Source organism: Podarcis vaucheri, assembly GCF_965113315.1.
Source record: "Podarcis vaucheri genome assembly, chromosome: 2".
NCBI classification, from domain to species: Eukaryota; Metazoa; Chordata; class Lepidosauria; order Squamata; family Lacertidae; genus Podarcis; species Podarcis vaucheri.
Genome location: NC_138760.1, coordinates 24,665,646 through 24,692,473, shown reverse-complemented (window position 1 = coordinate 24,692,473; position 26,828 = coordinate 24,665,646). Strand labels below are relative to the sequence as shown.

General features: G+C 39.7%; 1 protein-coding gene across 13 annotated transcripts; it reads right to left on the bottom strand.

Annotated features, from left to right (window-relative positions):
- Nucleotides 1–1,232: 1,232 nt before the first annotated feature.
- ZNF207 (zinc finger protein 207) lies at nt 1,233–26,828 on the bottom strand. 13 transcript variants are annotated; one of them, XR_014216750.1, is made up of 14 exons: nt 26,645–26,827; nt 22,104–22,230; nt 21,094–21,232; nt 19,512–19,682; nt 18,557–18,632; nt 16,786–16,886; nt 15,175–15,335; nt 14,298–14,387; nt 12,971–13,213; nt 12,269–12,431; nt 11,582–12,072; nt 8,163–8,217; nt 3,890–3,957; nt 1,233–1,501 (listed from the first exon to the last, which is right to left on the bottom strand). XR_014216750.1 is itself a non-coding variant. In XM_082212610.1 (12 exons), the coding sequence occupies exons 1-11, from the start codon at nt 26,683–26,685 to the stop codon at nt 11,912–11,914; spliced, it is 1,473 nt and encodes a 490-aa protein (XP_082068736.1). In that variant the 5' UTR covers nt 26,686–26,828; the 3' UTR covers nt 11,221–11,661; nt 11,889–11,911. The 13 variants fall into 13 exon arrangements, 5 of the variants coding, with proteins under 5 accessions (XP_082068736.1, XP_082068733.1, XP_082068732.1 ...); XR_014216752.1 differs by having other exon boundaries at nt 3,890–3,954; XR_014216745.1 differs by having other exon boundaries at nt 1,233–8,217; nt 11,582–11,661; nt 11,889–12,072; nt 26,645–26,828.

Below are 26,828 nucleotides of genomic sequence, written 5' to 3'. Positions count from 1 at the left end.
TGAGGTCCCTAGCGAGTGGCAGCTATGCTGATTTAGTCAGTTGCATTTAACAAGAATGTGCGACACCATCTTATTTGTTCCAGACCAGGTATTATTAACTACTAGTGTTACACAACCCATTCACTCCTTCCACCTGGTAGCAAGAGCTCTTGCTGCACTCAAGTTAAAAGAGGTGCCAAGGGAACACGAATAAATGCCTTCAAATATAAAACTCTGGAGGGAAACTGCAATTTTGGTATTACTTCTAGCTATACTATTATAAAAATATGTGATTAAATCCTAACATAGTGAGAAGACATTGCATATGGATAGAAGACACCTCTCAGATATTGATTTCCAGTTTCAACTGTGACACAATACACCAGCCGCTTTTTATGTTGCCTTTGTACAAAGGAGATGCACTGTTCCCATTAAATTCCAGGAACTGCTATTGTTGGGTTTATGGGATGATATCTGGAAGCCAAGCTCCTTATTTCTCTCTTAAGGAGTGTTTTCACAATTGCGGCCAGCCCTTTTGTAATTGTGCTCTCCCCCCACAACTGCATTGCGTGAGAACATGCATTTCCGCCTTTATAACCATGTGCAATTGTGCAGATAAAAGCAACGTTAGAGTTCTTCTCAGCCAGTGTCTTGCCTGATCTCACTCAATACAGTTGAATTCAGTGCAAGTTTATTTGGAAGTCAATTCCACTGAGCTAAATTGCATTTACATCCCATTAAGTGTGCACGGGATTGCATCCTAAATAGCTTTATATAATTTTCACATGCAATCAGCCAACTTTCCAGTTGCCCTAGGGCTGCAAAGCAGAAGAGAAACATGTCCCAGCCTCTTCCACCAGTCAAGAGGACTAAGACTGCTGGTATCTGCCATACATCCGGATTTTCTTGGCCATTACCAGAATTTCAAAGGCGGAATTGATGTCCGGGGGGAATTTCCGAAAGGGGTTTGGGGGGTTTCCTGGTTTTTACTTTTTGAAAATATGGCAACCCTAGCATACACACATGTGCGTGTTAGGGATTTAGCATCACTGCCTGTTGCTTGTAAACCCAACTTGGGAATCATCTGATTGAAAGGCGGGTGTAATTTTTCAATAAATAAAATGTAAGTGCAATTCTACAACTACATAACTTTTCAAATGAAGACAACCCCCGCCCCCCGCAATGAAATACAATTCCATGTGGGGCAATTTTGTGCAAATATTTCAGGACCAAAGAACAGACAGGCACAGTAATTAACTCTGGTTCAAAGTTTAATGAATGAAAGATACACAGCTTTACTTAAGCGTACATCCGATTATGCTATTTGTATAATTTTAATCAAAAGCATATAAGCAAGTTGTCTGTCCCCATCTTTATGCCATTCATCAGGGAAATGCTACATGAATGAAATACAGATTGTTTTTTATCACCAACAAAAAACATTGAAGAGGCTAGATACTTACCAAGTTGCCAGATCAGAAATACGTTCCCTCACTTTCTGGTTCTCCTGGTGTCTGCAGGACTATACAAGTTGTTTTCATATGATCAGAGTAAGATCACAGGATCTGTTACAGTATTTGGAACTGAAAACATACTCCACTTAGGTCACTCCAGCTGCACAGCAATAAGCAGGACAAAAGCCAGCTGCTTCATACTATGTAGAGCTGTTTACAAATATAAATGCAATCCAATATATCAACAGGCCCAAGTGTTTAGTGTGTCCCTCCAGAAAATTCAAGCTTGCTGTGCATGATCAAAGCCATTTAGATTTGGTTAACCAGTTTATACCAAGTAGCAATGATCTAGTCAGCATTAAGGCATTGCTTGAAATAGAAGCTACATCCACAAGTCAGAGGAGAAATAAATATGATCCTGGTGATACTCATTGTGCTAGGGTTCTAAACTGCATTTGCCACTCCTTGTGTAGTGTTGTGCTTGTGTGAAGCAGCATATCCTACCACACACCTTAAGAATTAGGTGTTTCCCTGGCATAGCTGAGCCCTGTACAAATCACTTGGGGATAATCATATGATTAGGTGTCTATGTAGTTTGGGATTTCAGTGACAACTGCATTACCAGGTTATCTTAGTAATCAACAAAGTAGTTTTAAGTATTAACTTTCCCTAGTATAAAGGAAAGTAAAGGGCACAGAAGGAAAGTTAAGACACAGAAACTATCAAAATTTTAATTATGTTTACAAGATACCCTTATTTTCAATACAAGCACAGTAAGTAAGACAGGATGTGTTCTAAAAAAAGAGTCTCCTAAATGAATGGCAGGTTCTGAATGGTCATAGTTTCTCTTGCAGGTGAATTAATTTTTGGCAACTCAAAATTTTTAACATGATGCCTAGGTCAACTCAATTCTTGTGGCTGAACTACTGAATGCCAACAGTAGCGGTTGGGTTTCAGTTTTGTTTCTTCTGCCCACTGCCCCAAAATAACCTGAACTGTACAGAGCTGGCAGATTTAAGATTTTCATCCTTATAAAATACTATATATTGACCACTAGAGAAATGGGACTGAGAAATACTAGAAAAACAAGGGACCAAGACATTCTAAACAACACTCTTGATTCATATATTGAATGGTTACAGCGACTACTTGTTCTTCTGGGTTCTTCAACCTTTACTATGAAATGCAGCTAGATTTAAATTTCCACATCTGTTGTAGTTTTAAGAAGCATTTTCATTATCCACAAGTTGGTAGGCATGATACATAGCTTTGTTTTCTCATGCTGATCACAAAATATTATTTTTAGTTGTAGCCTACTCCCCAATCCAAAGGCTTTTTATGCCGTAACACACCCAATACCACAGAATGAACCAATTTTTTCCCGATCAAACTAAAATGTAGGAGACCAGTAACCCTGTGCTAGCTTAACTCTAAGCCAACAAGCCCAGCTCAAAACAAGGTCTTAAGAAGCATTCTAAAGCTGCTCCAATGAGATTTTGGCAATTCTAAAAAGAAGTTTCAGGATTGCTGAACATGAATATAAGGTGGCATTAAGAGAGAGACTGCAATGGCACAGAGGCAGCAGCAGTCTCATATTGATGAAGCAATCAATAAAGCAACAGATTTACCTAGAGTTGGTGGGAGAAGCTGATATTTCTGTGTAAGGGCTGTGACCACTTCTCAACTTTATTTACTTGAATGACTGCCAACAGCTTTAGTTTGCCACTTTGAGAGCAGGTTTTTAAAAGCATGTTACCAAATTAAGTTGGCTAGTAAACATGGCAGCAGAAAATTAAAGATACAGAAACATGCAGTTCTAATTAAGATGCAACTACATTTTTGCACAAACCACCAGTTTAAGCAAAACAGCAGCACTACAGAAATGCATAGTCGACTTTAAGAAATAACCAAAGAACACTGAATATTCAGAACCCACTGAAGAGAGAAGGGACTACCTAAGAAAATTATCTAGGCTTTAAAGTGTTGAGATTCAAGGGTTTCAGAGGACACAGCATTTCGTATCAATAATGCCCATCACAAAAGATGTGCTCATCAGTTAACAAAGTTGTGCTGATGGGTGTTTGTAAGGACTGCTAAGAAGAAAGAATCAGAATATTTAATTACTTGTTTTGTTAATAGCATAAACACCCATTCACCCCAGATGTGATTGAGGTTATTTTCCAATCAACCTTAGTCAAATGATTTCCCACTTAGAAAAAAAGGGCATTACTGGATCCCTGACTGGAATGCCACCACATGATACACTAAACCCAAATTGGTTATTTACTGTAATTCCCCTTCCCTTTCTTAATCGGAGCCTGTGAATATTTATTCATTTTAGCTGTAGTAAGATGCAACCCTCTCCAGATAACTTATGGCTCCATCCTCATGTACTAAGATGGCATTGGTAGTACAGGATTTCAAACAAACATCAGGTACTTACAGATTAAACTAACCTGTACTGGCAGTGCTGTGGGATTTTTTTCTTCTCTACCAGTAAGTAGCAAATGCTGAAATTCTGCTGCTAGTCAACAAAAACACAAATTATATTAAACCAAAAAGCTTAATTCATAATTTAGTTTTAAATTTCGAAACACAAACCAAAATTCTTGCACTTTTTTATAGCAACTGTTAACTCCTAAGTAGTCCGTCAAACTGAACTCTGAAATATACTTATTGAACCAATTCAAATGTTAAAGGGTTACAGTGCAAGTTGCCAAAAAAAATGTAGCGTTCTTTCAAGTGTATCAGTGAAAATGAACTGGAAAGCCCTGTACTTGTATTACTACTAACAGTCCGAGAAAGCAAAATATAACTGAACCTTCAAATGCTGACTGAATTTCTAAAGGATTATAAAATATTTTATGTTAGCTGAGTTGACTATTCTTAAAATTAAGCACAAGAGTAAAATTTATACTGAACTTCAACTCCTAACTTTTAGCAACTGTTGTGTGAAGTAGAGGTGTGACATTTTGAAAACAGTGCTTGCCAGGCACACATCAGTGATTCAAAACTGCCATTTTAGTGAAGGCATTTTTGTGCCTTCACATTTATTTTTAATTAAGGGAACATAATTAAGGAAGGGAACAACTTATTTAGTCGTGCCAGACACTGGCAAGAATGCTCCACTGCAAATACGTTATCTGAACAAGGTATGCAGTGAGACATTCCAATCTATTAAGTTGGCAGCGCAGACTCAGTAGGCCAAAAAGAATGGAAGTGAGATTCTATGTTGAGTGTCGTCATCCCGTCCCGTCCCCCACCCCCCATTTCAGCATGGCTCTCTTAAGTATGCTTCCCAGGACAACAAATGGTTAGGTTGACCAAAACAGACTACAAAAGTTCAGAATAGGAAATGCCCAAAATGTATGATCTCTCAAAAACCTAAAAGCAGCTTGAAACCTAAAAAAAAGCACTTGCAATGCTTTTGCAATGCTCTCTGTTCTAGCAGGTTACTTCACATTTAATAGCTGGCACTGACAATGTAACCATGTGTTCATAGGATTGTAAAGTTGGAAAGGACGAGGGTCACCTAGTCCAACCCATGCAATACAGGGATCATTTGCCTAACTTGGGGCTCCAAGCCACACCCCTGCAGTTAGGAGTCTCATGCTCTACTGACTGAGCTATTGCATTACCCAACAAGATTCCTTAAACTGTCATTATTCTGTGATCAAATATTTTATAAACAAATTTACGAGTCACAGTGGTCAACAAGCAATATGGACTGAATTATATATTAAATGTTTTATTATACAAAAGATGTGAAGTGATTGTGTGGTTTCATTTAACAATAAACATCCATCAAAGGATTCAGATGCATATAATTTTAAAGTGAGTAGTGCTGCCTCAGTTAAAACTGAAATAATAGTAATATAGCAAGAGTGGCCAGAATTAATGCCACCTTGCAGTTGCCAAACTGTAAGTATAATTAACTCAAGTGTATGCCTATGACACAAAATGATCTATAGTTTTGATTTAACTACTTGTATCTACTTGAATACACTTCATTCAAGTCGGAGTACTTCAAATAGCAGCACCCCAGACCAGAGGAAAACGGTAGCCAGACACAGCTGGAACCTGTTTTCTTCCCACTTTCGAATTAAGACATGACTCTGCATGGCATATGGATGTACACAAACTTATCTAAAGTATTTCCACTCCGCAGGGGCCTCAGAGAACTCTCAAACTGCTGCCTATCAACTTCTTTACTGAAAAATCAATTTGACAATTTTGCACAAGAGCTCTTAAAGGGCAACTGGGGGCGGGAACCGAATACTATGTAAGCAATGACGGCAGTTTTCCTTTGAATTGCTAATGTACAAAATCCCAAAACTTCTTTTTTCAATGCGAGAGTTTGGGTAGCATATTGAAGTTCTGTGATGGCAGGAAAAAATTAACATCTGAGCGAACTGCAATTCAGAATTGTAATTTAAATCTTAATTCTAAATTTATTTTTTTGAAGTTCAACTTGGTCGTGCGTCTCACGTCAAGAGATCAGAATGAATGAAGCACAATGCCCCAAGAACCACCTGAGACTACTATTGAAGTCCTGAAAATAGGTGTACTGCAGGTAGAGGAATTTCTGAACTAAAGCCAAAATTTAGAAAGTTGTAGCAAAGGAAAGCAATAAAACCTCTTTGGATCTCCTTTGCAGTATATTCATACCGACTTTTATGTTGCTCTGTAATTATAAAGAAATAGGCACATACATTTGTTCAAAATCCTAGTATCTCTCAGTTCTTCATAAACCATAAAGTTACATTAGGTATATGCTAGAAAATGTGATTGTAGGACAGCTGCAGAGGTGTAAAAAAAATAAGGCTCAGATTGGATGAAGGGAATATTCAAAGCTAAACATGTTCTCTCTTATCAAGTGATTCCTGTCTAAAATCATGCAACTGGATCAAGGCACTCATTTATTTAATCTATTTTATTACAGGGTGACACAGTAAAGGCATCCTAACACCCAAGCTATTTTTCCGTGGATACTCAAAAAGATAACAGAAGCCATGAATACAACCCTTCTATTTCAAGTCCCTCCAAACAAAGCATGTTTCAATAAAATGGCTATTGACCAAGGGGGGTGGGGAAACATTGAAAAAAGCAGATCTCAAGAGCAGAGGACATTGTAGAAGAAACGCTGATTGCTATTTTCCATCTTCAGTGCGGAGTCCATCTTCACCATTAATTGTCAAGAGTCACGTCACACACAATGACAATACACTGAATTGAGGATTTGAATGCAGTTTACGTTCAGATGTGAGGTAGTCATAGTGAACTTTACTCTGGATTACAATTTCTCGAGAAAATGAGAAGCTTGCAGAGGGTTCTGCATGCATGTGAGAGAAGTGACAGGCAGCTGATTGTATTGCTTAGCTATTACGACAAAGGTAATTCTAAGTAAGTGTTTTAAAACTGCAACCACGAAAACATGAGTTACAGCCAGAGCTAATAGATGCCACAGAAAACAAATCGACACTTGAATTTGGAAAAGCACTTTGAGGATTGGGTGAGAGGACTGTGTAAGACAGGGATGGAGAACTTTTAACCTTCCAAATGACGCTGTATTAAAACTCATGCAAGCCTTGATCACTGACAATAGTGGCTGGGTGCTGATAAGATTTGGAGCCCAACAACTTATGGAGGGCCATGCCTTGAATTAAGGGAAAACAGCTTCTCACACCAAATTCCCAAACTCTTAAAAAACTAAGTAAGAGTTTAAGAAGCAGTTTGAGGCTCTGCAAGTGCAAACTGAAGGGACCACCCAGAAAATCTAGGTGCCTTGTGAAAGCTTCAAACTCTCTCAAACGAAAACTAGATTTGTTGCAAGAGTTGCGGGTAGAAGTAAATTCTCAAGTATTCTTGAAAATCTTTTATCAGCAGCTTTCCTCAGAATGTTAAATCTTTCTTTTAAAGTAATGCAGGTGTTTTCACATGAGTCTAGCAATACATTTTCTAGGAAGGATTCAAATGGCACCAAAACCCCTAAACGTTTGTTTTATGTTCTGTGCATAATATATGGAAAATTGCTTACACTAGGAATACCTAAATGTCTATGCTCATTTATGTTCCAGTGCACATAAATATGGCAAGTTGTTTACCTTTAAAGTCAGGCTGTTGAAAGAATCATGTTTCCTACTAAACATTTATCTCACTTGTTCATCTTATGAAACTCACAACTGCATTTTTCTCCACTCTGTGGGCTCTACATTAATATTAACTTATGACAGATAACATATTTAATGATAAGGTAATTGTTTCAGGTAAATTTCTGTTAAGTTGATGTCACTGACCCCCAACAGCAGAGGTGTGTATCAGTGGAGAAAAACTGATTTCAACACAGGCATTTTCTTAACAATACTAAACACAGCCAACAAAACTCCTGGACTTTTAAAATTCACAGCACCATTTCAAAGGCAGTCATCTTGCTTTTAAAAGATGGCATTGCTACACCAAGTTTCAGAGGGTAAGGTGATGGAGGGATTAACAATTGAACAGGAAATGTTTTGACTCATTTTAAGATTTCTGACTGCTAACAACAATAAATTTAAGCACTAAAGTCAGAGTATCAATATTAATATAGAGCCCATCAAAAGATTATAAAAATCCTAAATTAATTTAAAGATAGGAGCCTTCACCAAACTTGCTGCAAGTTTGGGGACATGAATATCCAACAGCTATAAAGCTGTGAAAGCCCCTAGAATGAATAAAATAAATCCCACTTGCCTCAGACTGAACAGGGCAACACTGAGACTCTGCCTCAGCCTGTCCTATGGCAGGGCTATAGGAAGAAGAAAAATTTAAATTTTAGAAAAACACAACCCAATTAAGTTAAAAATACATGCAATCAAAATTAACAAAATTCCAATGATCAAGCACAGATTTGGTCTCAACTTTTAAGCTCCACACAAATCAGATATGGAATCTGTAAACCAGAATTAATGTATAGGAAAAAAAACCCCCAACTAGAGTGCTCACCTTCCAGCTTGACCAGTGCTATATGACACTCAGTAGAAAGTGGGTGTTTCCCCTACAAGTGATAAAATATTCTGAACTAATGCAGTAAAAGTGAAAAATGTAAAAAAAGAATCTGTTCAGAAACTTTACATCACTCTTGCATAGTAGTTAGACCAGTACAATTATTAAGACAACTGTATTAATCATTTTTTTAATGTCAGAGGTACGAATTTGTTAAAGTATCAAAATTCCTTTCCATAATGGCCAAGTTTAGATGTAGCAGGAAACCATGGTCTCCAATTTGGAGAGTGAGCCATGGGCTTTTGTGCACCCTACTGCTTTTGCGACTCTCAAGGAGATAAAAAGCTTCTACAATTCTTCAATTAACTCAAAACCATGGTTGGATCATCACTTCTTATTACAAATACTGCAAACAAGTAACAGTTCCCCATGTTCAGATATCACAAGGAACTAAGTTTTTTGTTCCTTCCTTGTGGGCACAAAAGAGAAGGAATGGAGGAAATCACAAGAGACTTGAGATTCATTCTCATAACTGACCATGGTTTGCTTACATGCATGAATGACCCCAGCCTATGGATTAGCAACACCTACGGAACTTTTTATTCTAAAAACAAGCTTGTATTCAGAATTTTCAGAAAGTTCAACATAAAGGCCTTGAATATATGCTGAAAATAATAAGAAGCTGTTCCCTTGCACCTCCAACAGATGCAAGAGCACCCTCTCTCAGTGGAAGCAGGACGGAAACTGATTGGCACTCTTCCACCGAGAGCAAATAGATTTCAAAGCCTCTATCTAGAAGATGGAGGGGCCTACGGGCTTCAGAATGCCTGTCTCCAGCGAGGGGGTCGGAATTAGTTATCTCTAACCCAAGCATACAGCACAGGTGAATCTCTATAGCAGGGATGGGGAAACTGTGCCACTCCAGGTAATATAAAGGGGCAATACAAGGCTACAGTAGAAATTAGTAAATTTCTGATCAAATTCTATCTACTGGATCCAGAGTTCCCATATTCCTGCTGGACGAAGGGGGAGGAGATCTGTACCAATTTCTCTTTCCTCTTGCAAAGCTGCTGATGAGCTCTGAAGCCATGTGGAAAGTGGTGCAGGGGCTGAAGAGGAAATTTGCCTACCCCTCTGTCCAGCAGGAGCCTCTGGATACAACTAGTACAAACTGTACACTAGTTCTTTTATATGTAAAATGGCCAGTATCGGCTACAAAAGGCTTTCTAATGGGCTCATTAGGAATGAAGCATGTTACAAGAATCATTGTGTTTAATTTTGCCATAGACTGAGGAAAAGGTACCAACACATGCTTAAGCAAGACCATTGCCAAAATGGTTTGCCTCTTTAGTACTGGGATCTATAGAGACAGTAATGTCAAAGAAAACTTCAGATATGTGTTTTCATGAATGAGAAAAACAAGCACAACCTCTTCAGATAATGGTCAATAGGTATGTATAATTGCACAATTGCCATCATAATAGTGCAAAAGGAAATAAATGAACAGCTAAAGGGGTGAAGTAATTAGAAAACAGTGAACATGGCTGCATATTCTGAAGTACCTTTTGGGGAAATGGGTAGCCAGTCAACAGAAAGCATATTCAAAGTGTCAGTAACACTGCTCAGACATTTAATACACAGTACTCCAGCAAAATAAATTTCTCAAAATGAAAATTTAAAACAACTTAAAACAATGAGTGAAGATCACAAAGCCAAAGTTTCTAATGGAAGGCAGGACATTTTTGAAAGTTACGAAAATATAAAAAGAGGATGTACAGATAGCAGCAAAGGAACTTCAAGCATGAACAATAAAGTTTTTTGAGACCAAGCAAAGGACTGTACGCAAATCGGAAATAGTTTTTACTTTACAAATTGGTGCTGTTAACATGCAATATTACTATTAGCTAGGGGCGGAGTGCAAACAGAATTTGTCTTTATAAATCAACCGATGGAAGTAGGAACAGGAGTTTTGCTATTCCCAGCTCCCATGGAAATACTTATCTTGCTAACAACAGAAAGCAATAAAAAGGAGATCTGGTTTGTACTGCATATAAAGAAACAAGGCTCAAAATGCTGAGGCAAAACCTCCCAAACACATCATGCCCCTTGAGAGCAACAACTGCTCAGTCATCCAAGGAGATAATTTTACCCCCTTTCCTGCTAGGTTTTATAAATGGGACAGAGTCCAGTTAAAGACACAGCTGAAACCTCGCCACAGCTGTTTTCTTGACACACAGTCATGAGGCAAAATGAGGACAATGTTTGAATCGCACAGGGCAGCTTCAGCTGTAGTTTTTAACCAGACTGCTTTTTGCTATGCCCAGATAGATATTAATTGATCAATTGATTAAGATTAATCTGATATTTTGCAACCTATGTTTTATGGTGAATCCCTCTCGGCTGGTCACCTTTATTACAGAAGCCAATGCTTGCACCTAAGCTTTATAAAGAGAAATCTTTAATAAAAAATGTTTTTTTTTAAAAAAAAATGTTAGGTTAAGTAGCTTGAGGTCTCTAAACTGAGGAAGAACCGAAGCAAGGCCAAAAAATGTGCTCTACAATAGCATTTTCTTAGTAGAAGCACATTTACACATAGGAAACATAAGAGCACACCAATATACCAGCGAGCTATGAAGAAGTCTTAAGAAAGTGCACCATTCAGGGGGAAAAACATGTCTTCTTAAGCCCAAGACTTTGTTGCAACTGCTTAATAAGTGTACAGGTCTATTTACTTGTTCAGGAGTCAGCTACAGCATACAGCTAAAGTAGTGACTTTGAAGTTCAAATAATTCAGAATATATCAATGTAGCATCAGGAAATCTGTATTTATTATACCACAAACTACCATAGCATGCATCAGTACAAACCTTCAGGCAGTTGTCCACAGCTGGTCATGAATAAAAAGACAATTTTTTTCTTTCATTTTATTACAATAAAGTTTAACAGTACAGGAAGTCACGTGAACTTAGTAGGTCAATTTTATAAACCCTGCAACAGGAAACTCTAAATACATTAAATATCGTTACACGTTCAGACTTAAGTGTACAAGTAGATGGTAACAATAAAAGCCCTCACCAAACTATTGTTGGGGACATGAAGTCCAACAGCACCTGAAGTGCTGTGAAGGCATGATTTTATGAACAGCAACGTAAGGTTACAGAACTTGCCTTTAAGATGGTACGTTCATGTATTTCCAGCGCCTTCACAATTTAACGAACCATATTTACTATACTTCACTTCTAAAAACCTAGATGAAACATGAAAAAGAAGCCATACAGTATAAATTGCAACATCAGGGAAAGTTCCTGTTTTATTATTCTAAACAAATTTTGCCATGTAAAATAAGAATGTCCAAAAAGTTCCTTGTATGTGGAAAGATTTTTTTTCCTCCCCTAAAAGTCACAACGAAGTTTTAATTGATGGAAGCTTGGCTATATTAACAGCACAAGATGAGAAAAGGTTTAATCTCCAAACCTATTATAGCGTTTGCAGTAGCATCAGTAGCGGCCACCTTGCGACATTACAGGCGGTCTCATTCCCATTGGCGGTCGAGGAGGTCCACCTTGATAAGGAGGCACCATTGGGGGCCCTTGACCATATGGAGGCATTGCACCAGGAAGGTATCCTGGCATGCCCTGGTGATGAGCACCATACTGACCTGTGAAGGTAAAAAAACAAATTTACAAACACCTTTAAGCAATACTACTGCTAGTAAAGCATTTAGGCTGCAATCAACTTGCGTATTTTTGTAAATCGCTTCAAGCTCGTATTACAATCAAGTAGCATATAGACGCTGCGAAATAATTAAATACTTAAATTGTATAGGATTTCAAGAAGCTTTAGTGTGTTTTTACCATGGGGTGGCATTGGAGGTCTCATTCCTTGTTGCTGGGGGGGCATTCCCGGCTGCGGTGGCATCATACCTCCCATTGGTCCAACTGGTGGATTGCCCATGGATGCCTGCCCAGGTCGAGGAAGGTTACGCTGATATTTAGGCAACTGTGCTCTTCTTTCTTCCTATGAAGGGAAGCACACAGGGAGAATTTCAACAATATGAGATCAAATCAAAGGTCAGTTTGAGACACAAGTACAGCTTAGGTAACACTCAAGGAAGACTATTTAAATTGGCTTACTCAACCAATTAAATCTCATCTTCAAACTTATGGAGATACATATTATAGCATGTAAATTCTGGTATAACAAAATGTTACATTATCAATTTCTACTTCTACATTAACTTTTTCTAGTACTTTCAAAGCAGGATTTAGGGATTATTCAGTTATTATGGATTGTGCCATTATACTGTAGTCTGAAAATCTAGTTCATAAAGCACACCAATAAATATGAAGCAGTCTGACATGAGTTTTAACACTACCCGTATTGGGCTCTGAGAAGTATACCACAGAAAAGAAAGCAATTCTAAATTTGCTATAATTCATGTTAGACACATTAAATGGTGAGGGAAGAGGTGGGAAGCAGAGCTGCTACATAAACGGTACAACTGTTTGATCATTTCCTCACAACTATGGAGCAAGGAGAAATCCTATTTAACTTACCAGTGATATATCCTCATCTGGATGGATCAACTTACTGGTTGCACTGGTTGTCGTAAGGGTAGCAGGCTTACTTGTTATAGAAGTAGCTGGCTTAGCTGCAGTACTGTTTGTTGTACTAGTGGTTGAAGCTGTAGATTGTGTGTAAGCAGGGAATGTAGGTTTTGGGGGTTCGGTGGTAGTTGCAGGTGCATTATTCAAAGGTTTGAAATCTGTACCAACCGGCCCTGGAACAGCTGACTGAGCCTGTAAAAACACAAAGTTAAACTATAAGGACAATGCTATTTAAAATGCAAACATTCTAAACACTGTAGCATTACAATCTGTTTGCACAGCTAGATTAGCATAAAGTAAAAGTTCAGCCCCATTACATAACAAAGCAAACTGGGATGAAAAAAGTAATAGTGTCTCCCAACACACAAACACATTACAAAACTGAGATGTGGCAGATCAAAAACCACAACAAAAGCAAGACAAATTGGGTAACTATTTGTTGCTGTCCCTTTTACATCTTTTCATACGGTATGTTCAATATAATTCAGATCTATTAAGAAATGTTATTTTTGTAATTAGGCCAATCTAGAAATTACTGGTTTAGAATAGTATTAGGCAAGTTAGCATTCAAACAGAATTAGAATATATGGAAAGATTTTTCTTCTAAGAATGCTAGTGGGTCAACCAGGTGAGAATTAAAAGCATTCTCTGCATAAAAACAAAATGAAGTTCTGAGACACCTCAAATAGCAATTTATAGAGCTGAACTACTTTCCTTTCCTACAAACTATTCACATCAAATGGGTAAGATAGAACCCTACTATGACTTTGAAGCTATTACATGTTTTTCTTACTTCGGGGGCTCTTAGTTTCACTTATGAGAGAATGCTTTGACAAGCAATAGCACAAATTCTGCACTCACCACTGAATTTCAAATTCAGGACTAGATAGGTTGGGATTTAAGACATGATGCATTTTTTGTTTGGACATTTCCTTACTTTTATCATGATGCATAAAAAATAACAGCATAAACTAGAAAAAAAACAACCATGCACCAAGTAAACCACTGCCAACTAAAACGCACTCAACTGCTTTCATGCTCTTCTTAACCCTTTAGAACCACAATGTAGAATCTTTTGTTTATTTCTATTACCGAAATATTATGCACAATTTGTAAAAAAAATAAAAATACAAACAATTTAAGATTGGGATTAACAGCTAAACATAATCAGGAATCCACAATTATCTGAAGATGTTTAGGTAGATGTTTTAATGTTTACATAACAGTCTAAAGGGTTAACCAGCAAAGCATTTTTAAACTGCAACTTCCTGCGTACTTGTGCTGTGCTAGGAAACAGAGCTTTAGAAGGTGCTGACAGTTCTGAATTGGATGCAGTTGTACTTGAGCTTGTGACAGGTGTCCCCATCTGTAGCATAAAAGAAACGAAACAGTAAACAGTCTCCGAATATATGCGTGAAAGATAACCAATAGGAAGGATCTTGGATTGACTTTTGTAAATGAGTCTCTTCCCTGCAGAAGTTCAAAATGCAACAACGCATTATGAAGGACTCTGCAATATGCTTGGAAGTCATACAAGACTTATTCATTTACAATGAATCCAATGAAACAGGAGAGAGCATGTATCTCTCAAACAGACCATTCCACTCTGTTAAACAGCAAGTGGTTCTCTAATGTCTCTATGTATGCATTTTATTTCAATACTGCATACCTGCTTTATCTTTCAGGAGAAGGATTAACAGTTTATTTTAGCTGACTATGAAATAAACATTGTAGGGCAGAATAATCTTTTAAAAAATCATTTCAGAAGCATGCTTCTGCTCACTCACTGTGATTTCTCCTTATGATAATATGAATTTATAATTTTAAGGATGTTCCAATGGCTATAAAAGTTGTTCATGGAAACATGGCCCTGAGCACCTGGTAACAAAGATCAAAACATACTTATTCTTCTGCAAAAAAATTAAAATGGTACCTTAGCATGAAAGACAGCAGGTGCAAATAGCAAAACCTGCATTCTGAGACTACATTTGTATAGTAATTCCAGCATAAGATAGGAGCAAATACCAAGCAATCTGTCTAACAACCCCAGTGATTTGAGTGCTGGTGTTCCTGCAGCGTGACTATTACAACTTACATAGGATAGGATAAACACAGTCTAAAAATCCTCCTATCAGGATGTAAAACACACTTACTTGTCCTGCACTGGGAAAAAGTGGTTTAGTAACGGGAGGCTGAGGGGTTGGTGCTGCAACAACAGGAGCGGGAGGTCTGTTAAGTACACCTTGAGCATTCACAGGCTGTGCTTGTGTCATCGGAGGCATACCGGGACGAGGACCGACAGGTGGTGGCATACCTGTAATAAAATTACCCTGATGGTAATTTTCTGAAGACTTTAGTATCAAAACATGTCCCTATTAAATTCTTTCTTAATAGTAGGACAATATTCTATTAAATAACAGAGAAGAGCTAGAACTCAACAGAAGGCATAACTAACCACAATTACGAAAACTGTGATAGTAAACTAGTATTAGGAGCATAATCCAACTTTTTGGTAGCAATAGTTTTTACAAATGATCTTTATGTTGTGTGTGCATATGTACTTAAGGCCTGAGGTCAGATCAAATGCTGCTGCTCTGATCATGCAACTTCAAGAATTGGTGTATGAATGTGCTTACTTTACTCTTCCGGCTTGTGCATCGTAGTTGGCGAGGACAAAGGCTAACCACAAATCCCAATTTGCGCAAAAAGGTGGCCAGAAGGAATGGGGGGGGGGAGCAGCAGCAAAGTGGCTGTGAGATTCTCTCTGAGCGTCGGCACATTCACGTTGCTTTGTCAAGTCAGTCCTTTATGTGAAATGTTTCAGTAGCCACATGCCAATGGTGGACATGGCAAGAGGTAAAAGTGAGCTATAAATAAGACTCAAACTTTGTACAGTAGGCATCTTTCCAGCCAGGCAAAATTCAGACGATTTTGCCGACAGTGGGGATAAACCCAACAACCAACATATTACACTGAAGTTTAGAAAGTCTGTCCCATGCCACAATGACACACACTTGCAGCAACCTCAGATACCACCATAATGCAGTGGCACCTGCCCATCCTTGCAGAACAAATGACTCCCACCACCACTAGATAATGATGCTCATGGGGCTATGGCCAACCACCCTTTTAAATTACTTTCAGTGATTAATACAGAAGTGGGGAATCGCCAGCCTATGTGCCTAATTTGGCCTCTCAGGCCTCCCCTTTGGTCCCTTGATGCCATTTCAGCCAAGCTATAACCACCTGCCCTACATCTAACATCTTATAGGACGTCAGGGGTGGGGCAGGAAAAATCCAGGCTTAGCTGTGCCTGCAAAGTAAACCTTCCTATGTTATATTTGAAAAAATTAAAATTAAAAAATAATCAAAGGAAATTATTTTCTTACCACATCCCCAGAACAAGATGGCATCTTTATTCACAAATTGATTTAGAGGTGGATATAAAATTAAGTGATGCCAACAGTCACAATCAAGGTGAAAGCTGCAAAGACTTCCAAGTATGAGCCACCCAAAATTATTTGCACTAAGAACTTTTTATATCAACTCTAATTTCATTTTGTAGTGTTCCCCTGCCATGCCATACAGTTATGTTAGATGTCCAGATTGAGGGTTTTAAAAAAATGTTCCAAAGGAGAATTATAACATAGAGCGAACTTTTTTCTGTGCCATTTTTTTCAAACCCTATAAAAAGTGCACCATTTTATGCAGAGAAGTAACAGCAACTCCAGATCAGTTCAAAAACAAAATAAAGTAACTCTCACCACAGTATGGATTCGTCATTCCTGACCTACCTGGTGGCATACCAGGCATGAGAGGGGGGATTCCTGGTCCTGGAGGCATCATGCCACCCATTGGCATCATCCTATGAAGAATGAAGAAAATGGTAAAGGCCATAAAGAATGCATATCAGAATGTTGCATCCTTCCCCAATTTTGTGTGGTCCTTATTTCTCTCTCTCTCAATAATTTTTATTAATTTTTTAAAAGGACACCAAACATCGTATTTCCAAAACAGAAGCTATAAAACACCAAAACTGGAATTTCCATAGTAGTAACATACACAATAACTGATTTGGTGTTAAGCCACACTCCATATGTTTTGAACTCTTATTTCCCCATCACCTTTGATTACTGGCCAAGCTGGCTGGGGCTGATGGAAACAAAGGAAGCAGATTTATACCAAGTCACTCCACCGGTCCACCTAGCTCAGCGTTGCTGACAATGACTGGCAGCTGCTCTTCAGAGTTTCAGGCCAGCCCTACTTGGAAGCACCAGGAACCTTTTGCAAACATGTGCTCTACTACTGAGCTATAGCCCTTCCCCAAAGGGAACTGTAGTGCAGAACATCTGCAGAGGACCACCAGACAGGGGAAGGGTTGTGGTACACAATGCTATTAAGGACATCCAAGGATTCCACTGAGAAATGTAAGTTCCAGCTTTCATTAGCTATCCATGGCAGACGTGTCTGAATCATTCCATACCTTTCAACTTTAACTCAAAGCATGCAGAGAACCAGCTGGGATGCCATTCAACTGTTATGTCTTAAGGCCAGAAGGAGAAGCCAAGTGCACAATGACGCGGTAGCCTGAACTCACCACTCCCTCCATGCCTGGGAAAGTTGTTTAGATGGATGTGGGAAGCAGGCAGAACTCAGCAGCAGAGTGGGAGATCAGATTTCCAACTCAAAAAAACGAAAAAGCAGACAGACCCCTTTGCCAAAACCACACTGGAAAGCCATATTCAAAACCACTGGAGAGAACTAATGATACTGGGAAAACATCCAGCCACTCCAGTATGTGCCAAGTTGTTCTTAATGGCCCAAGAAAATTGGCAACATTGTTTTGGGAACCATCTGAATCAGTAACATGTAGAACAGGGGCAGGAAACCAGGTCCAGGCTATATCAAACCCATGATGCTGCCTTCTGGTCCACCTCATCTCTCAGCCCCACTGTGGTTTCATTTGTTCTGCAAAGAACTGCTGCTAGATAAGCCAGAGAAGCATTGTGTCTTTCAGTCAGACACTAGCTGCCACACTGGAAACTGAGCTTGCCTGCACACCTTCCTGTTGTTTCTATCTCTTCTGGAGGGAGTGGTAAAGGCAGACAATGGATACATCAGCTAGGAAAAAGAGTGGAGAGGGGAAGGAGTAACTGTGTAGGGTGAGGTGGAGCAGGAGAGAATAACAAAGCAGGAAAAAGACAGTTTGGGTAAGAGATTCTGCCAGGAAGATGAAGATCAGCAAGGGAAAGGGTCTGGCACACCAGGGCCCTAGGCATGTATGCAGATGGTGTGAGACAGAGTAAGTATGAATGGGAGTGCTGAGTGTGTGGAAAGAGAATGAATGCATAATGAAGGGTATAAAGAGAGAAAAGGAGTATCCCTGCCCACTGACAGAAATGTTAAACTTGATTTTAAGAAGAGCATTGTATAATTAGTGTGCAACTTCAAAGTCCAAAAACTCAGGATAGATTTGAAAATGAAGCATGCATGTCTAGGCATGGACTACACTATTAATCCACTGTTTTTATTTACCCAGGTGGCATTCCAGGCATCACTGGGGGCATTCCAGGCATCATTGGTGGAACACCTGCCATTAATGGTGGTATACCTGAAAGCCAGAGAATGTGTGTTGATTATTGATACTGTACACAATTTTTTTTTGATGAATACAGGATTTGTAAGAATACTGATTAGTTCACTAAAGAAATATTCTGAATGATCATGAACCCTTTCCGTTAACATAAAAGAAGTTCAACATAGAAAATTATCCATTAATATTATCCACGGGATTTCCCCCTTCTGCCATTTGAGACACCTGCTGCTCCAAATTATGGCGCAAAGTATGTTTATGAATACAAAAGACTACTACTAGTTCAGACAAAGAGTACCATGTGTCACATGTTTAAAAAAGAAGCAGCCACCATTTCCATTGTTAAAGACCATTAGAGATTGGTAGCTTCCACTTGAGAAATATGTAATTGTGACCTGTAAATTGTATTGCAAACTGCCCAGAGGGCTTGGTTAAAAGATGGCATTACACTGTCACAAATAAAGTTGCATAACCAACGTTTTCTATCTGTTTTCCTAACTCCGTCAATATACCCCAGAATTCTCTACACATTTGCTTATGTCCACGCACAGCTTTTCAAGGAAGAGCAGCCAAATTCCAAACCACAGGTTGCATATTATGGAAACCACAGTTTCAGGGATGTGAAGCTGTCTGGTAGCTAGCAGAACTGGAGCCGTTTCTAAAATTCCAATCAAATATTTTCAAGGCAATTTTAGAGTTTCCCCCTCTAATAAGATTGGTTTTGCAGCTCTCAAATATTTGGAAGAACATAAACTGTATTCAGTATGGAGCACCTAATTATTGTTTATAAGTACCCATTATATTTCAAATAGCACCTCACAAAATGTTTCCAACTAAAGTTTTCCCATTACTGAAGCAACTTCTAAGACAATCATCACACTATTTCCATCTAGCTACCTGGAGGGATTCCTGGTGCACCTGGCACAGGAGGTAAACCTGGCTGTGCCATTGGTGGTATATAACCCTGCTGGGGTTGCACAGGCTGTGCCTGAAATGAGGTTGAAGCCGAAGATTCATCATCATCATATTCATCAGAATCGTCTTGTTGTTTCTTTTTCTGGCTTTCCGCTAAAAGAGTTTTAACATTCAGATGTTAAATTATTTGCTCTTCAACACATTCCATCCCGGATCACTCTACCTGCAATTTGCTTCAAATAAAATGGAATGCTGCCTTACACTTTTTATCTCATAAATATTCCTTTTCAACAGTAGAGACTAGGGTTAAACCTAAACTAACGACTCTTTCAGTAACATTTAGAGCAATTACAAACAATATTCATTTATTTGTTTAAACTGTAATTAGAATCCATTACACAATCTAATCATTTGCTACTTGGGTCAGAAAACCTAAATTGGGGAGTATTTAGTGCAAGTGAAGGAGCAACCAGCACTAAAAATGCCAATTACTGGATGTATCGGAATCTTCTGCTAGTCTGAAAAAGTAAACAAATGTCAACGAATTACCTTGATAACCAGCCATTACAAAGAGAATAAAACAGCCTGGTTTAGCTTCCACTGATATACAAATAATGTTTCTTTCTTTTTTTAACATATATGTCACCTTTTAGGGTTAAGCCTTTCAAGGCAGCTTCCCCTGCTCTCGCTTCAGAATATATAACCAATAATTGTGCTGAATGATGTGATTAGTGATATTGCTGGTTCTTGGCATTTTATTAATTGGTTATAAGAATCATAGTATTAATAATAGCTGATGCAGAATAAGATCACACAGCAACACAGTAAAATTATTTCCTCTCTTTTTGCAACAAGAAAGCAATTTTAAACAAATAGGAGTCCACCTGGAAGCCAGAAACCACAGGGCACAATATATTTCAGTTGGACCAGAATTCCACTGGCATTGAGTTACCGATCCCACCAACTTTGTAAAAGGTGGACACATAAGGTGCTTATAATAGGGCTGTTCAAAAAGTAAATTCCTGACACTCACAATGTTGTTGAGCTTTTCTTAAATTGTTCAGCTTTTTTGGGAACAACCCCCCCCCAAATGGTGATTTTAAGCTTTTGGAGCTGTTTCCGCTACTTTCCCCATCACATTGCCATACACCTGGATTTCCCCTCACATTTTGAAGATTTGGGAAAATCTCCACAAAGCCATTTTTACCTAAAGACCACAACGTGTCCGGAATTTTCCTGATGTATGGCAAGCCTATGCTTACAACCATTATTAGGTGTATTGATTTGCTCCAAAAACAAACAATATCATTTCAGACCCAATACTGAGTCCCACATTTTATCTTCAAGCATTAAGTTGCAATCCATAAAAAAGCAGGTTGACAAGTGTGCAACTATGCACCTTAGTGTCACAACAATTTATAAGACCCATAAAATAATACCTATATGTCTAGATTTACTTCTCTGTTGCTCACAGTAATCTCACAGTTATCCCTCACTGGTGATATTCATCAGAACATGATAATTAGATACTGAGCCCTTTCCATACTGAAGTATTTCAATTTACCTTGCGTTTTTTGTTCAAGTAGCCTTCTTCTTTCATCCATGTCTTTTTCTGGAATGCCTTCCATGCCATAGATTTCCAGTTCAATGTCAGTTCTTCCAGGTATAGCATTTGGAACAGCATCTATTGTTTCTTTATGTACCTATGAAAAGTAGGCAAATATAAGCTCAAACCATGGTAAGTTACTAATATGGTGGTTGATGCTTTAAAAAATTTAGATAGTTTGGTTCTGTAGCACTTATAACATCTTAGATTGAAGGACCACAGTCCAGTGGTAAAACATATGTTTTGCATGCAGAACGTATCAGATTGAATTCCTGACACTTCTAGTTAAAAGGAAAGGTAGCAGGGATGGCAAAAGTCTCTCAAATGCTGCCAGTCAAAATAGACAAATAATCTGAACTGAGGCAGTTTACTATATTCTAGTTAGCTCAAGTGCAGTCAAAACTAGTCTAAATCAAATAGCAGGGCTAGATCTAATTAGGTCTAAACAGGGACTAACATTTTTGGGGCTGCATTTATACTGACCATCCTCCAAGGGTCACATGCTGGCAGTGGGTGTGGTCAACACACATACACACTCTGCACACAGGTAGAAAGACACACACACACTCTCTCTCCCTCTCAACAGAGGGGATAAACAAAAAGGCTGTTCTATGGGAATCTCTCCACATGAAGCATGCTCAGATTTGCAATCCTATGCTAGTATTCACTTCCAGACAAGCATGCAAAGGACTATAATAGTAGTTACAAATGTAGCTTTAAATTCTTAAAGAATTAGAACTAGACCAGACTCCAACCAACTACCAAATAATAAAGTCATGATAGTATCCACTATCCTGGGCAAATCAGGCCCAAAGGCCTACCGTGACCAACCAAAGAAGAGCTTTTATTAATGCAGCTGGTTCTGAAATCTAGAATACTCATAAATTATGGAAGATGATTACAAAACAGCAGCACATTGCTTTTCAGCAGACCACCATGTGAAAAAAAGGATAAACCTGAGCACTTACCTGCATACAGTGTATAGCTAAGCCAGGTCCAGTATACAGTTTCTTATGACATATATGGCATTTAAAATGTTTTGCTTTTTGGTGCTGAATAAGAATTTTCTCATCATCAAAATCCCTATTACAATACCTATGCCACATTGTTAAGGAAAGCATGGAAGTAAAAAGGTTACAATAATTATTCTCAAGGAATGCTACAGATCTTTAAAATGTATTAATTACTTTGATTTCTTTGGTAAGTGGATAAACAATGAGGGTGGGCAGGAGGCACATTGGGACCTACTGATGGAACCTACTATAAATCATCCAGTGATCTAAGAGTTTGTTTCAACACTAAAAAAATGATCTTTCTTTCTCCTTTCAAATTGGCTATCAGAATTTGCAGTGATCTGTAGTAACTGAGACGGCAATTTGTAGCTTATCTTAATATAGGGCTAATGAAATGTTGTGGGTCTATGTCTCTTGGACCACTTTTTTGCATCTGATTCCACCCATCTCCTGTAACTATTCTGCATCTTGGGGTTGTAGCAAAATACCAAAGTAGATCCTGCAAGCATTAAATCTGTCTATGCCTACTATACAACATGGTAAAGTTATAAAATTATGTCTTTAAGAGGAAGGGATGTTGCACAGCAAAGACTGCAAAATGGATGCCTGGGTATACAGATTCACATAAATAATCATTAATGATATGGAAATCACAACATAGTGAATCTGAGGATTAAGCTCAGGGACCCACAATCTCTGCTATGGCTCAGCTGCCAATCATTAAATAAAGTGCACCCCACCCTAGCTCTGCCACATTTCAGGTCATGTTGTTGGCCTTCTAGGCAGGCAGAAGAGTGAGCCTTTTTGCAAATGTCTGTTACAGAAAAAAACACCCCTTCTCTTATTTGCAACAAGAAGCAATTATGTTACAAAGTGATTTGAACGATTTGCCACAAAGCTTAATGTAACAAAGAGAACTGATCAAATCTCTCTTCTGGAGAGGTCTTGTTTTGCAGAGCTTTTGAGGCACCATCAAAATCAGGGGAGGGGTTCTATATGCTTGGCATCATGCCTCACCAGGGAGACAGTGGCAACTGGCTCTGGTAGATACAAAAGAGATACAGTTAAAATTCAAAATGGGTGCTTCTCATCACATTCTGAACCTAGAAATTTGTTTTAAATACTAGAAGTGAACAGAGCTCATAATTCTTGCACTGAAACACCCATTTCTGATCAATGTTTACATTTCAGCAGCCTAAACAGGCAGGGAAGCAGTTTTGTTCTTCCTGCGAAATTGGGAATGAAACCCATGCCACTCTACTGCAAATCACTCAAGACATCATTCTTTCTGCCCACTCTTGCTGCAGATGGCAACTGCCTCCTAACCAGTGTTCGAAACTCCCATTGTTCTAGGCGCACTTTGCGACAGGGAATTTCATTAGTGTGAGTAGTTTCTGAGCTCTGGGCGCAGTACTGCATCTAAGATTTCAGATTAAAACTGCAGAGGTGAAGGAAAGGAGGACCTTTTTCTGCCTCCCCACTTCCAGCTACTCTCTGAAGACTGGATAAGAGACCCTCTTAAGAATATTAGGGGGGTGGGCAGGGGAAGGACTAGACCATGTGAAAAATGAACATGAATTTTAGCTGCAGTTCATTCATTTTCAACTTTGTATTCTTGTTATAAAAAAGCACACGTAGACATTCTGTTGTTGCACCTATAACCTAGGTCTAAGGTGCCATTTAGCTCCTAGCTTTCATATCTCTGTTTCTAACACTGGTCCTAACACAAAATAGGGCTACAGTTAGCCTTCCAAGCTGCAAGCTCTAATTATGTCTTTGCAAGTCTCTTTCTTGGAGACCAGAAAGAGTCCCTACTCACAAAAGTATGAAATATACTAATTAATAACAAGGGATTTGAGTGCTGAAGGTAGAGCTATGGCACAAGAATGTCACAATATACATTATATATAATCAGTTAATTTGAGCCCATAGAATAGTTTTAGAGGACAAATATCAAGTTTAATTTGACTTGCTATTCCGGATCAAGGGATGCACACACTAATCTTTCCTTATTTTCCCCAAACACACCTTATTCTAACTGAACAGATCTTGTATTTTATTATGCATTCCTGTTCAAACTCTCATACTGAGATTAGTATATTGGTTATACTTCAACAGTTTTTAGATATGATTTAAAATGGGGGGTGGGTTTTGTACCATGAGCAGTGTTGAACACAAGTGTTTATGGGAAAGTCTGTATAAATAAAAATATAATCACTATTTAATAAGGGACTGAAATCATGTGGTCCCTAGGCTACAGGATATCGCAGATCTTCCTCTCAGCAGAGAGAGAGGACCATTGTCAGAGAACCTCTAGAATAATAGTAGATCTGTTCACCACTGGTGTCCCAAAAGCAGTAGGGAGTGAACCAGGGGAGGGCCTGGAACTGTAAGATGCCCAGATACAACACAAGGGCTCCAAACTAAAGCTTCTGGTTCCCTTGCTTTGTTTATGGCTGTGTACACATCATTCATTTAAAACATATTTACCTGCCAAAGAATTCTAGCAATTGTAGTTAACAAACTACAATTCCCATTATTCATTTTTGGTGTGTGGGGGTTAACGTGTGGTGTTTACATAGTCTTTGTCAATAGAAGCCAGCAGAGCTTATGAAGGGATGCTTCTTCTACCAAGGACTCCCCCTGCCCCTTGCGGGGACTGCTTGGTTAGTCTCAAAGAGGCAGTGGGGTGAAGTGATTAGAGGGTCAGAAGCCCTTACTTAGTCATGGGTGCCTTTGGGCCAGTCACCATCTCTTAGCCTAACCCAGTGTTTCCCAACCGGTGTTCCGCGGCACACTAGTGTGCCGTGAGACACCGGCTGGTGTGCCGTGGGAGGGAGGCGGGCGAGTCGGGCGGCGAGAGGCGGCGGCGGCGAGGATCCGCGTCGAGCCGGGGGCGGCTCCGCGGTGGTGGTGCCGAGCGGCGGGGCAGCGCGCGCAAAAGGGAGGAGCGCGAGGCAGCGGAGGAGGAGGAGGCCGGCATGTCCGGGCAGCAGCAGCAACAGCAGCAGCAGCAACTCCCGGCGACGGCTCCTCCTCCGCCCGCTATCGCCGCCACCACCACAACAGCCGCCGCCGCCTCAGCTGCCGCCGTCCCTCAGTCCCTCGCTCTGCTGCCTCCTCCCACCCCGGCAAGGGGAAGGGAAAAAACGTTCACTTTTGTGCGTCCCTCCCGGCGTGACGCTGCGCGCTGACGTCACGGGGCGGGGCTTTAATGGTGGTGTGCCGCGAGATTTTTTTCCGGTAAACAGGTGTGCCGTTGCCCAAAAACGTTTGGGAAACACTGGCCTAACCTACCTTACAGGGTCGTGAAAATAAAAATGGGGAAATCACATACATCATATTGAGCAGATATAAGTGTCGATTAATATTCTACAAGAGTTAAAGTAACCTACATTTCCTATAAATCACTTCCCTTTCATTCCTAATGTGGTACTTCAAAACAATTTCACAAATGGCTTTATACAAGCAAAAAGGCTAATTTATTTAAAAACAACAGTACTATTATATACCCCCAATATATCCTTTTTCTTCCTAAGACACCACCATTATTTATTGAGCAAAAGGCACAAAACTGGCAGATCTACCTAAAATATATCTCCCCCTTTCTACCTAGCAACCTACACTTCAACAAGATGTGTTTCAGAAAAACAAGACTCATAGACAACCCCAAATTTTCTCCTATATCTCATGCATCCTCAAACATCTTTCCAGGAGAAACATTATTCACGGCGTGGTCAAAACATAATGACTACTCAAAGCAAAACATATCACAAACACCTAAATTGGGGGGGGGGGGAGAGAGAGAGAAATGTGTGGAGAAGGCAAAGCCCAAGAGAATGGATTGTCCCCATTATGAATACATGAAAAGCCGATGTGGAGGATAGGAGTAAGGCAGCAGACCAACACTTATGTGGAACACCCCTTTCTTCGAAAATAGCCTCTGAAATTGATGAGAACCGAATCAACCGGTAAAATTTGGGTCGTCTGCTAAAACACCGAGGAATATATGAGAGAAGCCGGTGGCTCGTGGAGCACAAAAAATAAAACCTCAACCACTCAACCTGCCCTGCTTTTGTGTCTTTAAAGGCAGAAATAATCAAGTTGAAGCTTTTCAGGCCGATGAACGTGGCCAACCCGGTATGTCTACGCTGAGGGAAGTTTTCGTTAACGGGGCAGAGCTGCAGCGGCCGACTGAAACGTTGGCAACCAGAGGCGCGCGAGAAGGCAGGAGAAGAAAACAAATCCAATCCGTTCCCTATGGAAATTCTGTGTTGCTTCGAGAGCTATTTGAATTAGGCCCAGGTGGATATTGGGAGCGGGGGCAGGTGGAGTCAGGAAAGGAGGCTGGCTTCGAAGCCCAGTGGAAGTAGGCGCCAGGGGTCCCTTCCATCTCCTGAGGGAAGGGAAAAAGCCAGGCTAGGCCGCCCGACCTCTTCCTCTCCAAGCCCGAGAAGCCTCCCGGCCACCCGCCCGCCAAGAGGAAAAAAGGATACCAGCACCAAGGCTTCAACTGCTTCTTCTTCTTCCGTCCCATGACGACGGCGGCGGCCTAACTAAGGAAAAACAACAACTATTAAAACAACGAGAAGCTCGACCTCCGGGTCCTCCCGCGCACTCTTCTCCTCAGCGAGACACAAAATGGCCGCCCTCCGGCCGAACCCTCGGATTCCCAGAATG

Excerpts from the sequence above, each read along its gene's own strand:
- ZNF207 (XM_082212610.1), bottom strand. The coding sequence starts at position 26,685 with ATGGGACGGAAGAAGAAGAAGCAGTTGAAGCCTTGGTGCTG. Across the intron at positions 18,633-19,511 it reads TGCACCAGGAATCCCTCCAG|GTATACCACCATTAATGGCA; the intron begins GTAGCTAGATGG and ends TCTGGCTTTCAG. Across the intron at positions 16,887-18,556 it reads ATGCCTGGAATGCCACCTGG|GATGATGCCAATGGGTGGCA; the intron begins GTAAATAAAAAC and ends CATTCTTCATAG.